At 33.5% G+C, this 17,517-nt stretch overlaps 1 protein-coding gene across 1 annotated transcript; it reads right to left on the minus strand.

Annotated features, from left to right (window-relative positions):
* Positions 1-738: 738 nt before the first annotated feature.
* Positions 739-14,561, minus strand: LOC149419939 (organic cation transporter protein-like). The gene is made up of 6 exons (XM_089637571.1): positions 14,404-14,561; positions 4,869-5,091; positions 3,850-4,105; positions 2,624-3,280; positions 2,357-2,538; positions 739-876 (listed from the first exon to the last, which is right to left on the minus strand). Exons 1-6 carry the CDS (start codon positions 14,559-14,561, stop codon positions 739-741), a joined length of 1,614 nt encoding a protein of 537 aa, XP_089493697.1.
* Between the last annotated feature and the right edge of the window lie 2,956 nt (positions 14,562-17,517).

Raw genomic sequence — 17,517 nt, forward strand, 5'->3', positions numbered from 1 at the left:
TGAGTCGCGTGGTGCCATATATGTCACTTATTGACACTTACTAAGTACCTCATAAAACTCGCTTTATCTTCTTTTCTACTATGGTGAGACATTATGATATACTTAGTTCTAGAAAGAGATAACACCAACTTTTCTCTCTACAGTTAAATGTTTACCATAAGAAATATATAAGTTCTAAAATTTGAAATTAGCGTAATATTTCAAAATAAAAGAAGATTATAAGATAAGAGAGGTTAAACTCTCCCCGACTCTTTATGCTCTTTGGCGACGTTCATTTGTAAGTTCTTCTATACATTTTATATCATTTAATGAGTTTCTTACCATACTTAGTGGCCCCACATTGATGGAGAACATTTTAACAGTAATATATATTTGATCATTAATTAAACATATTATTCCTATATCGTATATTATTCCTATATCGTATATTATACCTATTTAACATACAACAAATAAATAATCTTACCAGTTAGATTTTCAAATAAATAATGTAGCTATAAGTTTTAAGTTAAAGGTATAAGATTGCCTGTCCTAAGACGGGAATTCCACATAGTTGGGCAGAAAAAACCGTTTTCAAATGTATATAATAACCTGTGTTAAATATTTAAAAAAATATATAAATATAAATATGTATATATTTACTTAACGGCTGATTATTCAAACTATTCTGTAATAAATCATTTATGATAGCTCTATAGTTCATGAAGGTTAATAAATTAAGTAGAATTTTTCGTATATTCAGACGATGTTCTCGGCGTCTTCAACTGTTTCAGGAAGTTTCCTGTTGAGGGTTTCTGGAGATGTCAGCATCAGGAGGGCAGATAGGAGGCAAGTTCCGGCGAATAGATACGATGGAAGAGCAGCATCGAATTCAGCCTGAAATACATACAATGATTTGGTCAGTATTTTAAAAGACAAATATTAAATCAGGCTTCCGAGAAACTGTGCATCTTGTATCAGTCTAGCAGATTTTCAATATACACTGCTAACTCTATACAAATCTCAAGTACGTCCAGCAATTGAATTTAAGAGCTACCTCTGGGCTAGAGCCTCACAATACTTGATAAACTTACTAGGTTCTTTGGGAATTTTGTTCGGGATATACCTGCCTACCAGCTGCGTGGCGTGCCAAATATGGAAAGGCCGGCGTGGAGATACCCTTTGACCTCTCCAATTCGTATCTTGATTATATTCATATATGCGTCACTCCTGGATACACCGATCCCTAGATTCCTACCCAACCCTGATACCCTTTACCTTCCCAGTACTTCCTCTCCTTCTTTTTCTGAAAAAAAAAGACCCTCCAAACAGCATCCCAAAATATAACAAAGGCCCTGAGGGAAATTATTACCTGTGTGGGTTAGTGTAAAAAAGTGCAGCTAAGAAGCTAGCAACATCGATCCCCGTTGCACCGTTTTACGTACGTGAAACTAGACATGCATGAGCGGAACATCCGTTCACAGTTGACGTTGGTTTCATGAGAACGGGCCGCTTTTTCGACTCGTTTTTGTGTAAAACGGCTGGTATGTAGAGCAAGCTACCGAAATCTGTTTTTCCTCCTTTATATAATATGGGCCCTACGTTAAACAACCGCATAACGCTGTACAATACAAACAATCGGGTGGCGACTAAGTTCCACTGCCTTTTTACAAGAGCGCTCTCGAGAGGTGTCGTATAAAAAATAATACTATGACGTGATTGTGTAGAAAAGCTGTACATTTTTTTCGTATTTGTTATTTTGTTTTTATCATACGTTTTTAATTTCTTATACAAATATATATTTTGTTTTATTCTATTTTTTCTCTTGTTTTTATTTTTATATTTACTACCGCCACATAAAGTTGGAAATTTTTTCTTATGTCTTGTTGGAGGATTTAACCATCAGAGGAATTCAACTCACGACATCTGGGTAGGACCCATGGCTATATCAATTCAGCCACAGAAGAAGAGAGAATTTGGTATGCAAACCTCGCATAGAACCACATTGTTGGCGGAAAGAAACACAAAATCCAGCACTATAATGAGTCATAATTATGCGCACTCTTTTGCCACCAATGGATCTTTTTACTATAAATGATGTCATTCCTTGGATCAACTTCAAACTTCAATTATTATTAACCTGGTTTATAAATTTTATACCAATAACTCAAGTTCGAGAAAATAACCATTGGTTGATGCTCTTTATTTGATAGACCGTACATTCAAACCATAATAATCAGTGCAAACCTATTGTATTCAGAATAATACGATCGGGAATATGAACAATTTTTATTGATGATAATGACGAAGAAACACAACAAACAATATTAAAAAGCAATTTAGAAGAAATCTGTGCAATGATTGACAAAAAACTCACCAGAAGAGGGGTTTGTGGAGCAGCGATAGATCCAAGTCTGCCAATCATGGAACACATGGCCAATAGAGAGTGCCTCAGTGGAGTTGGGAAGAGTTCTGATGTATAGAGATAAACTCCTCCGAATACAAGAGCTACACAGCCTTTACCAAGGAGGTAAGCAATCAGGGAAAGCCAGGACAAATCTGAAAATAGGACACTGCTTAAAACTGGTATATTTGATTAGGAAGAGAATATTCTTATTACGAACATATTTGAATCGATTGATACCTTCAGAGATAAATGGAAAAGATATAAGGGAGAGTCCGCCAATCAAGTATGCAGTGAATATCGTCTTTTTTCTTCCAAAGTACGTGAGGCCAAAGTAACCAACAATGTGAGCTGGTATCTCCACAGTAGCAGATAGAATATAGTTCACGTACGGGTTGAACTTTAAAACAGTTGCCGAGTTGATGGACAGCCCGTAGAAACAAAAAGTGCAAGTAATCCACCAGACTGATGCCTTAAAAACTCTTAGAATCAAGATCTTTGATTTTAGGACTAGGCGCAATGGAGACACGTACTTTTGTTCATTGCCCTTTTTGTCAAGTATTGTATCATGATCAAATTTGTCAGCATTTTCAATATTGAACTTAAGACTTTCAAGAGCTTTGTCTGGTAGTTCTACCTTATTTTGAGTAGCAATTTTATTCAGGACGTCGATGGCTTTTTGGTATTTATGTTTAGTAATAAGCCACCTAATGCTTTCGTCTGATATCCAGTAGAAGACAAACATGAGAAGAGATGGTGGGTATATAACTTGAAGAAACGTTCTCCAGTAAGTAATTCCAGATGCGATAGCTCCCAAGAATATTTGCCCTATCGCAAAGTAAATAAACATCAGAGCACCTCCAGCTACTCTCGTCTTCGGAGTAAGGCTTTCCAGAGCTGAAAACAAATAAAACTTTCTTCGTAAATGTTCAAAACGTATTTTGATTTTATAATAAATCAGGATATAAAATTTAAAGCCTAGCCCTTCAAACTGTGCATATTTATTTGACAACTATGCAGATACAACTTTTCAACCATATATCTTCTCATGATGCTCCTCATTTACTGCAGAGAGTTGAAAAATGAAATATTACTACTGAAGACAAAAGCCGACGGATTTTGGTTTGATACTCATTAAAAGGTATTTATAAAAAATAAATTAGAAATAAAACATAGAAATCGGGAGAAAGATTTTTTATGTCCTGATTTCGACATTAGTGGGAAGTATGACCATGAGATGAGAATTGATATATGAATAAAAAAAATCGTAAATTCAGTTTTCAAACAAGTTTTTTTTTCGCGCGGTACATTCATCCAAAAAAAGTACGTCTGGCAAAATTGTTATGTGCGGAAGTAGAGCTGATTTTAATATTTTTTTTTTATTTCTTAAAGTTTAGTACTCCACTCAATAATTTGGTTCACTAGTGTTTACAGCGTTATTGGATGTGTAATATGATATGGCTTACCAAGAATGTAGGCAGACGTAAAAACTCCCGAACCAAACGTGGGCTCCAGGAGTTCCATGGCAGCAAACATGCCATAGTTGACTGAGAACGACTTGATGATGCCAAAGATTCCCTCGAACGTTGAAGATACCACCAGGGCGTGTCTTCTGCCAAACCTATCGGAGAAGGCTCCTATTAGGGGAAGAGCGAACAATGTACCCACGCTGTGCATGGTCCCGATTAGGGTTCGCTTCCAACCTTCACATGCTATATGAATCTGAAATAAAATACAAATCATGAAATAATTTATTTTTTTTACAGTTATTTTTTTTTTTTTTATTGAAACATATAAACAAGGTTAAAATTTTATAACAATATAAACACCAATATTTCAATCACTCTCCTAATAAAGCAGCTGCTTAGTTATATTCTTCTGTCTTTCATATTTTCCAACCCTTTCTTCTCAAATGTTAATTAGTATTTTTATGTTATCAAAAATGACCCAGTTTCTCCCAGAGTCTGTGTAATCTTTGGGAATATTGTGCTACGGGTCTTATTTAAGAGAGAGTATGAACCAGAATCTTGAGGAAAACTATGTTGTAAGGGGCATAAACGCAAAAACCAACAGATTTTTTCATTCGACCAATAGAGACTAGCAAAACCAGCAGTTCTCAAGGCCATTGCATATGCCAAACTTTAACGATTAATCATTTGAGTTTGGCGTGATTCCCAGTCTGTACCAAAAGGATCAATATGTTGATGTCTTGTTTGTTTGGTTTTGACAAGTTATGATATTTCAAACGTTGAAGTAGGCTTAATGATGCCATGAAAATTGGGAAATTTTATGCCACCAGAAAGAATGATGCACAGGATCAAAATTTTAAATGGTAAACGAATCAAAAGTAGGGATCGGCCAGAGCTGAGATTGAGTCTAATCTAAAAAGGTATTCCTCAAGGGGAGAAGGAACAAAGTAAGATCGACTGCAGCGGAATAATAGAAAAGTGCTAAAAAGTTATTTAAATGGCATTGAAGTTTGTACCTCTTCAATGAACGTGTTCTCTTCCCTGAACACATATTCACTGCAAGTTTCTTCGCTAGCCTCATCAAACCAATCAGCGGGACATTCGCCTTCGGATGCTGTTAAGTTTGTACTAATCTTAGAGTATCTGCTGCATTTCACACCTGGTGGAATAGCGTTGGAAAGCCAGGGTCGATCGTAGATATGTGTGCTGTTGACACCATCGCAATCTAGGATTTTACACCTAAAAAAGGGGAAAATGTGATACAGTTAATATATTTGTTTAATGTAATGAACTTAGGTCTGAGACTGGACTTAGACTGCGTTTTTATAACACCATATTGCTCGCCATACAATCCCATACAGACCTGTCACACCTGACAAACGACATTTTATAAGTGTGTACGTGGCGACGATGATATGCCGTGATCTGCTAGCCAGGCGATATTTGAAAATGATGCGATCACATCGACCCTTAGAGGGGTTCAGATCAGCTTAGGGAGCGCCGCTAACACGCGGCTGTCAGCTGTCAAAGTGACAGATCCCGTACAAAGAAATGATATTCCTCGACAGTCCTCCAATTTATCTAACCCCCTCTCTCTTGCCGTAGGGAGAGGAAGATTATCGTGTGACACCTCAAAATATAATGTGTATTGGTCACGCCCAAAAAGGCGTTAAAGCGTATAGCGTAATGTGTCTTAGGCTTCATACCATTTAACGGAGCCTATATTTCATCATGCATTTCTATCAGCAAAACACGAATATTATGTATGTAATTCCTTTTTATTTTGTACCATTGCAAGAAAGATGTTTTTTATGTGAATACCGCAACTCAACTCTCAACTTTCCGGAGTAAGTAAGACTATAGCATCCTCAATTGGGTCATGCCCTGAGGCTGACGAGAATTGGGAAAGGAAAGAGATGGGAAAGGCGAAGGTTTGTGGTTACCTGTAGTATGTGTATTTGAGGCTTACATTTGCTACTAGTAATAGGCCTGATTATGATACCACTCTTCAGAATCGAAACCCGATAACATATATATACAGTAGGTAAGTGACATAGCAAGACATTTCATTCAGCTCCTTATAGCTACCTATTATATAATAGTTACCTATTATAGTGATTTTTTGGGGTATTATGCCGTGTTGCGTTACCTCCTTCTTTATCCAACGTTTCGAACAGCATTGCAGTGTCCATCATCAGGGCAGATGTGTAATCATTGTGATTACATATGTGATTACATATCTGCCCTGATGATGGACACTGAAATGCTGTCCGAAACGTTGGCTAAAGAAGGAGGTAGCGCAACACGGCATAATACCCCATAAACACATCACTTTAATACTTTTGGCTGTGAAAATCTCAAATCATACCAGAGTTACCTATTATTAACAGCAGACATCTACTAAATGTGAACAAACCACATTATTATTAATAGAAGTACATTTGTTATCACTTATATAAAAGTTAATTATTATGGATCATTACTATCATTACGTGATTACGGAAAGAAACAGCAGACGCTACACAAATTTAAACGGTTGTCAAGAGATTAAGTCGGGAGTACAAACTTGTTGTGTGATATCTTGTGATAAGAATCACTAATCTAGTAATCCTCCTCAGTGTCATAATCTGTGCAGATTATTACTATATTGGGCACTAAAGAAATCGCATGTTCAGCAGCCATTAAAATAAAGTTGATACGTACACAATATAACATATTATACTCTGAAGAAAATGCAAACTCAAGTTATATTTCTAAAAATAGACCAAATCGAACGATAGTTAAGACGAGACAATACCCTAAAAGTAAGTAAGTCAAAATCTTAACGACGTAAGTGATGAAGTAGTGTAAAAACAATATTCGGCGCACGGCCGTGTGTAATTGATATTTTCGTAGGGTTCAATTTAATGATTTCTCATGAACGTATTACTAAAATCTCAAATGTTTTAAGAGGGATCCCTCGGAAAGTTTCTAATTCATGGTCATGAAAAATAAAATTTGGTGCTGACCACTAATTTTATAGTTGAAAAACGCTATAAAAAAATTTAATCGTTTTACATAAAATATTTGAACTATAAGGTCCTGTTTTTATTAAAATTAAATATAAATAATTTACATCCGTAAGGATCCCTCTAGAAACATTTGAAATTTAAGTAATACGTTCATCGGAAATAATTAAAATGTGAGAGTCGATCAAACCCCCGTTATTAGAGTTTTCATCGTGCAACATTCGGGCCGCTAACAATAACACTCCTTATGTAGATGGCAATAAGGTTTAAATTCCCGCTTAAGCCCCCGCATACCCAATTTCTACCTATTTATAACATTCTTGCTTCTCTTGAACTCTGTAAGTTTTTTAATTCCAAAAAAAAAATCTTTTTGAAGATAATATCCATACATTTGTAATGCCGAAACGATAATTACATGAAATTCCCTCGATAAAAAAAATCGCAAAGTAAGCTCCGAAAATTATTAAAAACAAGTTTTTTCTATCGTTTAATATGTTAGAGGCATGAAAAAAATTACAGTGTATCTTTAAGTGCATCAAAAGCATTTGAAGAGTTGCTCTATTTCAATCGAGTCGTGTTTTTTTTAAATATTATCACTATTTTCGCTTTATTAGCTCCCTCCAACATATTTATTTACAAATCTACCTTTCAAACCATCTTTGAACGGTTAACACCAACTTTTGATTAAGCGCACTTGAAGTGAAATGACACTAAACTGCGCTATATAAATGCAAAGTTATTATTATTATGCAAGAAAAAAACATCGCTAAAAAGTTTATTTTATTTGAGTTTGCGTCTGGTTTTATGAACAACCAACTTTTAGGTCATTTATTATGTATTTATAAACCAATCTTCCCGTTGCATTTATCCAAGAGTCTTACATTACTTGAGGAAACTTCTTCATACCTTAAGCTATTATTCACAAAGAAATAAAGAGGTAACTACCCTTTTTATCCGTGACAGTATATATATATATATTTATTTTTTATTATTTTTATTATATAAAACATAAAACAGTAACAAAAAAAATCCCACAAAGGCGAAGCCTGTGCGTGGGCATTATAAGTTTTGTATTCAAAACAGTGGTGCTTACATTATCTATGGTTTAAATGAAAAAAGAAATATGAATAGAGAAAAAAAATATTTGGTACATATAGTTAGATTAATATGATTTTACTGGAGTTTTTGCGTATTTAATAAAAAAACAGTTTAAAGTTACCTTTTTTAAAATCTAGATGGTAATGTCATATTTTAGGTATCATATTCGTTGTATAAATTATACAAAAAATTCTCTCTCTTCCAGATACTTTTTTACCCAGATTTTGACATTTATTTTATACTAGTTTAGGTTTTGACACATCTTGATGGAACTCGGCAAGGAATCAAACAGTTTTGGGCCAATATAGTTAATGTGTCTTTGGGCTAACCTAGTTTTGCAGAGAGGCACTGTGTACACGCATATGTTGTCTCTCTGTCTAGAACGATTTGGATATTTACTCGATTTGTATATAGATTTAAGACATTGGACACAGTAGATCCACTTTAGTTCCATAATGTCAGTTTCCTGAAACAATTGATCGGTGGGATATGTCTTGAACTTCAACGCAAATGAACGCGTGACTTCCGGACTATAAATACAAGAGAATTTTATCTTATTGTTATCAAAACAAAATAATCGGTGAATGAAATTTCTTTCGATGAATTGAGTTTGTTTTGTGGGTTTTGTGTCATTTGGTTTTTTATCATAGTTTTGTTTGAAGTTTATGTTCAGAAAATCAAATATGTGAAAAACAATACTTCCGAAAAACTTTGCATAAAGCGTTTACAAAAAAAAAACAAGTACTTAATAATAATAGAAACTTCACTTTCTTCTTTTTTTTTTTCACATCGTGAATTTAATTCATATCGATACTGGTTCGTAAAGAAATAAGACTCGATTCGACTGGATTTAGATTTCTCTTTGTAATTGATGAAACGCTTCAAATATTAATCTTCATTTTATTAGGCTGGAAATCGGTGTGTTGATATATCGATAGCAGAAAGAACTATGATCGGTGAGGTCCAGCTTAAATAGTTTTTCTGTGTACGGTTTTCGGACCAAAGGAACTCTATTATTTTATACTTTTAAGGGTTTAGGATTCAAGTATAAGTAATCATTCTTTAACCTTTACAACAGGCAGTGTATTAGAACTGAAGCTCGGAGAGTACAGGAGAGTTACGTACTGCACATACAAAGAGGGTGCTACGACATTTAAACCAAATTTAAATATAGTTTTAGAGGACACTTGTATTTCTGTAGAGGATAACATGTGTATTTCTCTACGCGTTATATCTCACTAAGCTAGAAAAATTTCAACTTCCTCTAAGTTAATTAATTAGGCACTGAAACCGTGTCAAAAACTACTTACGTAGTGTTATAAATTACAATTAAATGACTAAAAAAGGTTAATTTAATTTACAGTGATTCTATTTGGGTTGTATGTCGTGTGGCGCTTCCTCTTTATTAAGTCAACGTTTCGGACGGCGTTACACTGTCCATCATCAAGGCAGATGTTGAATGATGTTGGCGAATAATGGACGCCGTAATGGTGTCAGGGCAGATATTGGATTATGAATTGAGCTGCATAGAGGCGCTATTTCGTACTAATATTTCGTTGATCTTGTGATAGGTGTTCAACTACAGGGTTTTCCAATAAGAGGTGTTATTTTGATATTCAATGGTAAAAGATCAATGGTTTCGTTGCTTGTGTGGCACGTAGCGCCGTCTTGTTGAAATGAAACGTTGTCCAGATCAATACCATCCAATTCCGGCCATAAAAAATTATTAATTATCTCTCGATAGCGTAATCCATTCACCGTAACTGTTGCTCCAGCCTCATTTTCGAAAAAGTAAGGTCAAATGTCTCTGCCGGACCATAAACCGCACCAAACAGTCACATGTTGAGGATAGAAAGTATTAGAGCGACTATTTTGCTTGTTGATGAAGCCACCGAAGTGGAAATGGGCCTCATCACTCAAGATGATTTGCATTTGATTCACTCAAGTGAATTTTAATAATTTCAATGCATTGTTGAAGCGTGTATTGTTCCATTTTTATTAATGGTGTAGTTTTTACTTTTCAAACGTCAACAAATGACAGCTTCAGAAGTAACATCTACCGAAGTAGCGAGCTATTCAAAATAACACCTCTTATTGGAAAACCCTGTATTAAAACGCGATAAACGATGTTCGGTAGTTTTAGTTAGAACGTTTTTTTCGCTCCATGTCTCATCTAAATATAATACATCAATGGGATTATGTTAGCAGAAGATAATACTGTAACGCTGGCCGAAACTTTGGCAAGGAGGTAGTGCGGCGTAATAAACCAAAAATTAATCACGATGATTACTTTTGCTTTAAAAATCTAAAATCATATATTATACAGTGAATTCATTTTTCAGTAAATAAACAGTTTTTCCCATGATTTTTACGGAAACAGTAGGTAATTACATAGATGAAATAGAATGATGTGCTACTTATCAACTTTACTATCGTTTTCAATGACGTTTTCGATTTTTCCTATCTACCTAGGAGTAGGTAACTACGGATAATTTGTTTACATGACGGATATTATTAATTCGAGGACATGTATTCATTGTCAAGGTAAAATTACGCATCACTGCTTTTGTTATGAGGTTTTCCATAAAACAAACAAAACGATGTTTAATAATGTATACAAATTATACTTGTAATTTATTATTCAATTGCGCCAAAACATCTGGAGCCAGTGAGATTATGGCATCCGCTATTGGGGTACGTTGTGAGTAATGAGGCTGGTGGTAAAGGGTGGGGGAGAAGGTTAAAGTGGGGTAGTACCTGGGGTGAGTCTGCACCTTTTGCGTTAACTAAAGCGACGTTAGATGATTCGCGAGTAACGAAAGAACATGAACTCCTGTTCCTCATATTCGTTACATGTAACTCCTTTACACCGGTTGAAGTTGCGTCATATTACACAACCTCATTGATCAAGTTACCAAACATGGCTAAAGCCATTTCAAACAACGTTTCAATTCTGAGTCTTTCAACAGGGCGTTACTAAATGTATCTTCCACTCTGGAACGTGCTGAAAATAAACTATATTTTTTATGAATATATACAATATTATTTTTTTGTATTATTTATATATTTAATTTATTAAAATCCATTAAAATCTGAATTTCAGACCGTTTCCTATTAAACTTTTAGTACATACCTAATATATTGGAACTCGAGTTCATTGTTCAAGTACCGGCATTTGTCCTGATAATATACAATGACGAAATGCGAAAATATTACAATTTTTATGAACACGCGTTCCGATATCGCGAAAACACATTCGTGTTTATTGAAAGTTTATTAAGAAACATACCAATTCATTTGTTAAAGCCCTGCAGACTCGTTTTTAACAGTATTACGAATAATTTGGAGAGATTCTTAATAAAGTAGCAATATTTTAAATCAGTAAGTTTTTCCGTATAGAGTTGATTTATAAAAGATTATGATATAAAGCACGAAAAAACTTTCAATTTTTTAGTGATTTGTCAGATTGAACACGAGTTTTTTATTTTTTTTTTTTTTTAACTTCCGATTTAGTTGTCCGGGTTAAATCTTCCCCAAAGGAAAAACTTAACCCTTTCACTCACTTTTCCACAAATGATCATCTAGTCAATCAACATTATGTAAGTGCATTATATAAGCAAAATAAATACAAAACAATACAAGAACAACACGTCAACTCACCAGAGATCAAATGGAAAAATAATTCACCGACTCCAGATATTTTCATATCAGAGGGCTCGGGCTCGGTAGAACTTCTAACAGGGCCTATAAATCCTACTGATCCCTCAACATAAATATTTAAAAAATCTTTTGTTATCCTACATGTATTCAAAATGACCGACTTTTGCATCTTTATATATAATTTTTTTGATAGATCTAATACGCCTAAATTTTTAATTAGAGAGCTAGGTATAATGCCAGTAGCCGAAATAACGAATGGTAATATTTTTATAGTCTGAGAATGCCAAATTCTTTTTATTTCATTTCCTAAATCTGTGTATTTTCTTATTTTTTCACTAACAGATTTTTGAATATTACAGTACTTTGGAATAGCGACATCAATGATATAAGTTATTTTTTTAATTTTGTCATGTTAAACTATATCGGGTCTATTATGACTAATCGCTCGGTCTGTTAGTATAGTTTTATCATAATATATTTTATAAAATTCGTTTTCTAAAAATGAATTTGGTTCGTATTCATAATATGGTACTACATTACGGCAGTCAATCAAGTGATGTTTAATTACCAAATTTTGGTGAATTATTTTTAAAACTTGATTGTGCCTAAATGTATACTCGGACGGTGCTAATATAGAACATCCCGATACAATATGTTCTATAGTTTCCGGAAAAGCCAAACATTTTCTACACAAATCATCAATTTGATTTGTATCTTTGATTATATGCTTTCTATAATTTTTAGTATTAATGACTCTATCCTGAATGGCAAGCATAAATCCTTCTATTTCTGCGCTCAACTCTCCAATACTCAACCATTTGTTTGACGAAATTTTGTCAACATACGTTTGGTTGAGATAATTAAAGTGTTTTGCGTGTAAAATTTTATTTGACCAGGAATCTAATAATTCCTGGTTGGGATTTATAAAAATGTTGGCATTATCATCGTATAAATTTAAAGGTGTAATATTTATATCTGCCTTGCAAATTATTTTGTGCATTTCTGAGCTATGAGCTTTCCTATGGAAAAAAGTTCTTAGCATTTCTACCTGATTATGTTTCAAAGAAGTTATTTTGACTATACCTCTACTTCCTAAATTTCTAGGTAAATTAACTCGTTCTATAGCTGAATTTGGATGATGGCAATTAAACTTTGTTAGCGTAGTTATTATTTTAATGTAAAAATTGATTTGATAATATTTTTCTGTTAAATTGTGAAGAGGAGTGGAAAGGCGTTTTTTTTAATTTCAAGTAATAGCCGCTTCGGCTTTCAAATACCCACATTATCAAATTTTGACTAGACCACATACCTACAACTAAATTTTATTAAAATTTATATTTTACTGCACCTCTGACGGTTTTCCAATTATACAATAGAAAGTCATCAATATGTTATCTTGTTTTGCCAAAATTTACGTAAATAGATTGTAGTTATATCTCAACGTGAGTTACGATAAACCGATTAGTTGTCAAAATATGTTATACTATATACAGAAATAAATAAATTATTAATTTAAAAAGGAGATATTACTATTAAATGTAATTGTATGCTTTACACTACCTACCTCACTAGGTGTAACCTGTTCTGAGGTAGGTGACAGGAATGTACACTAAAAATATTTCATTGCAATTTTATTGACTGATTTAGGAAATGTTAAATTTAGATAAATATTAATAGAGAAGAATTAACAAACTATGCGTGTAAATAAAAACAAAAACAGTACATTTTTAGAAATATGACCATAAACAATAAGAGGACGATTAGGAAAAGAAAAAGAAAAATATTATAAAAAGAAATAAAATAGTATAAAGTGAAGCGAAAAAATATCATTACAGCAAAAATCGTGCACATTCACTGAAGCTAAAATTTTAAAAAAACAATTGATGCAATTGAAACGAATTAGTAATAAAAAAATTCTTCTTATAATTGTCCCTTTTATATATTTTTTAAATATTACATAGTGACCATTAAGTCTCGTAAAACTAACTACGTCTTAAAAACAATCTAGTTCTTAAATTATGATCGTATAAATTTTATTTATTTTTATTTATTGCATCTCACTATACATAAAAAACTTTTTTTTCTCATAAAAATCAATCTCACTAGGACTGAGCCTGTATCGAGGTTAGGTTAGGTTTTTTTTGAAGTTGGGTATTTACGTTGATATTTTAATCATGGTCATAAGACATTTTAAGAAAAAAATACAGAGAAAATATGAAATATATATTTTCACATAACCAATCTTTTAACATGCATCTCCTTTTGGAAATTAGTTCGTGATTTTTTATTAAATTGGGTAACATGTCGTTAATTTTTGGGATAATCTTAGCTTCTTCGACAGTATTTATTTTGATATTTGGGAATTATAAGTTCATCATTTGCTAGTCTAACTGTGAGCATGTATTGTTAGTAAAAAAATACTCATCAGTTTATTTGAGTTTTAAATTCACTAATCTCGTACAAAACCATTCCTTCTTCAGGCAGTATAAAAAGGGGTTTACATAGACATTTTATTGTAATATTTTTATAAACCCCACTTTATACTGCCTACTAATAGTAATCTAATCTCGTACGAAATCATTCCTTCTTCGAGTAGTATAAACTGGGGTTTACAAAGATATTTTATTGTAATTTTTTTGTAAACCCCACTTTATACTGCCCGAAGAAGGAATGGTTTTGTACCAATCTCGTATAAAACCATTCCTTCTTCGGGCAGTATAAAGTGCGGGTTACAAAGACATTTTTTGCATACATTTATCTTATATTTTAACATATTATTTCTTACCTGTAAGTAACATCAGGCGTGGTGAAGATATAGTTACTGGCATGCAAAGCACACAAAGCCACAGGTATAAACGTCCATAGAAACGATTTTATCTGGTATTTTCCAATATGCCCTAATTCTCCTATTATCCCGTCTACATCAACGTCAGCTGGCTTCATCTTCACTTACAAATATCTAACACGTATTTTAAAACACTGTTGACCGAATTTATCACAAAAAAATCGCTCAGCTAAAACATATTTTCGATGTTTTTCAAATATGTATTAGGGATTCTGTATTTTTTCACACATTTGTACCGTTTGTTGACGACCGTTTATTGATGGGCTCTCTTGTGCAACTGGTCGCTTCTATAATTATGTGAACGATATGAGTTTTTCCACTGGATGTTTTGTTATGAACCGTGCACAATTGAAGTTCTTGATAATTCTGTCAATCTGTGCGGAAAATTGAATAAATATTATTGAACGGGTCTCTGTGGAGCGGTTGTTGTACCAATACGGAACACGCACTACTGCTAGAGGAGTTGCATTATTGTAGTTTCTAACTATTCAAATTGACTGGAGATAAGGTGACACGGGCCGAATCAAAAAATAAAACAATAGTAAAGATAAGTGCTGTAATGTGGTGATCAATTCGATGGCAGTTTTCAAGCACCTTTTTATATACCTATCCTGCAAGTGTATTTATTTTCGAATATTTTAAAGCAACTTCTTCTTAAAATCAATCCTTTTCTCAAATTATGATTTGTACAAATATTAACGTTGATATTTTGTAAGGCATTTTGAGAGAAAAAAGTATAAACGCACGTAGAAAGGATTTTATCTAGTATTTTCCAATATGCCCTAATTCTCCTATTATTCCGTCCACATCGACGTCAGCTGGCTTAGTTTTCACTTACAAATATCTAATACGTATTTTAAAATACTTTTTAAAGATAATACCCATCAATGAAGAAGAAGATAATACTAAAAAATCTAAAATAAACAGAACAAGACACTGAAAAATAAAAAGGAAAGAGTCACAACTGGGAATCGAACCCACGATCTCTGCCTTACCTTGACAACGCCTCGACCTTCTGACGATTGATATATTGGCATACAGAGCTCCGGGCCAAAAAGGCCCCTTTCTCTCTCATAATAAAATTTATAAAAACGTTGTTACAGAAATATGTATTTAACGTTTGTTTTTAATAATTATTTACAAAGGAACACGGCTGCAGCGTGGGGTGATTAATCTTTACGAAGGATCTATTTGGGTTATATATGTTTTCATCGTACCTGGTTAGGCAATTTATAGACGCGTTTTCATGGGTGGGAATTGCCGCATAAAATGTCTCTGGAAGGGTAGAGACGAGGGATATGATTTTTAAGGATTGGGACTTCAGAGTCTAGGTGAAGTTGAGAAACCCATATACAATTGGGGGCTCCCAGGGGCCTGTATTCACAAAAGGCGTAAACCTACATTTTAGTGGTAAGTACCTGACAAAATAATAAAATAATTAAATAATCGGTTTTAACTAAAATTATTTTATTGTGTAATATTAGATATTAGGAAAATTTAATACCAAATCATGGTAAGTATTTATGGAATACAGTTTAGATACGGGGAAAAGGCAAATAGTATATTTATATTTTTAATTATTGAAGACAATATTAGCAATTCCTAAACTAATATTTGCAACAGAAAAAGATACGGTCACATCTAGGACTCGTACCCAGGACCCTTGCTTTGCCGGGGCACCGCTCTACCAACTGAGCTAATGGGACCCTATCTCCTTCGGTCATATTTAACTTTATCATACTTCGAATAAGAACTACCGACATTGCCTTCATTTTTCTCACCGCACATTTTTACTGACTGCTATCTTTATTTACGATAGCAAGATTAAACTCGGTTCGAATCCTATATGTGACCGTATCTTTTTATGATTTTTCGGTTTCAAATATTCGTTTGTTTAACGCATCTTCCGACTGGTACAATTATGCACACCTGTCTGACAACTGTAATTAGGTAAAAACCATTCCATTAGGTATTTCCTAAATAGATATTAAATGAATCTCCAAAACCAATGAAATTAGGTCTGCTGGTAATAGCCCAATAATTGGAAATCCAATTATGAAATACCACATAGCAACGATGATGGAAAATCCATATAATTATAATTAAATCATTGAACGAATGTTGCATTCATGTTAATCCCCACTCCTTTTCGCAAACGTTATGTATTTAAACCATGGTCTAAGAAATAATGATACCAGTCTGAAGATGACTATAATAAGCTGAAACCGGTCATGGTCAAAAAATAAAGTACAATGAAAAAAGTTTAGAATTTGTTTCAATATATGATGAAAATCGTATAAATATTATTGTAGGTGACCGAGCCATAGTTTTAAAATGCCTTTGAAGGGCGAAATGGTTTGTCGCAAAAATGATAACCTATTTAAAACAGTTACAGAAATATTTCTATTAAAATTCATACTCATAAACAAATATATGTTGAATACCGGAATTGTGTAGCAGTGATAAAACCAGTAAATAAAACCAACCGTTTTGTAAAGTAATGCATTGAATTTACATTCTTAAGATATTCAATTATTGTATGTGTACATTTAACCACTGAATATAGATTAAGCAGAATATTGAATCAACTGAAAATTTATGTCATGTTATTTATGCAGATTTAAAAAATCTGTTTTCAAATTTTTTGTTTAATTTTATAAAAAAATATTCCATTAATGTTTGTTAATTATATTGATAAATATCTCCTAAATTATACCTACATTTCGCCCATTACTTATTCTCTCCAATATAAATAGTAATTATACCTATTATATAACACATCAGTAATTAAATCAAAATGTTAAGCTGGAAACTGGCAGAAACAGCCAGCCAAATAGCCCCGCGCCGAGCCAAAACTTATATTAGTGTGTAAACTCAGGTCACTTGGCTCGGTAGCCTCTGCTTGAGCTCAGCCAAAAAGCCGTGGCTCGGCTCGGCAGTATTAAGAAATGGCTTGCCGGCTCTGTCGTGTGTGCGATCACCAAGTCAAAATCCGGTCAGTGTGAATGGTTTATTTATGGTATGAATTCAGACACCGAGTCGGACAGTATGAAA

The sequence above is a fragment of the Hesperophylax consimilis genome, chromosome 11 (genome assembly GCF_061612785.1).
Source record: "Hesperophylax consimilis isolate HC1 chromosome 11, BYU_Hcon_1.0, whole genome shotgun sequence".
NCBI lineage: Eukaryota > Metazoa > Arthropoda > Insecta > Trichoptera > Limnephilidae > Hesperophylax > Hesperophylax consimilis.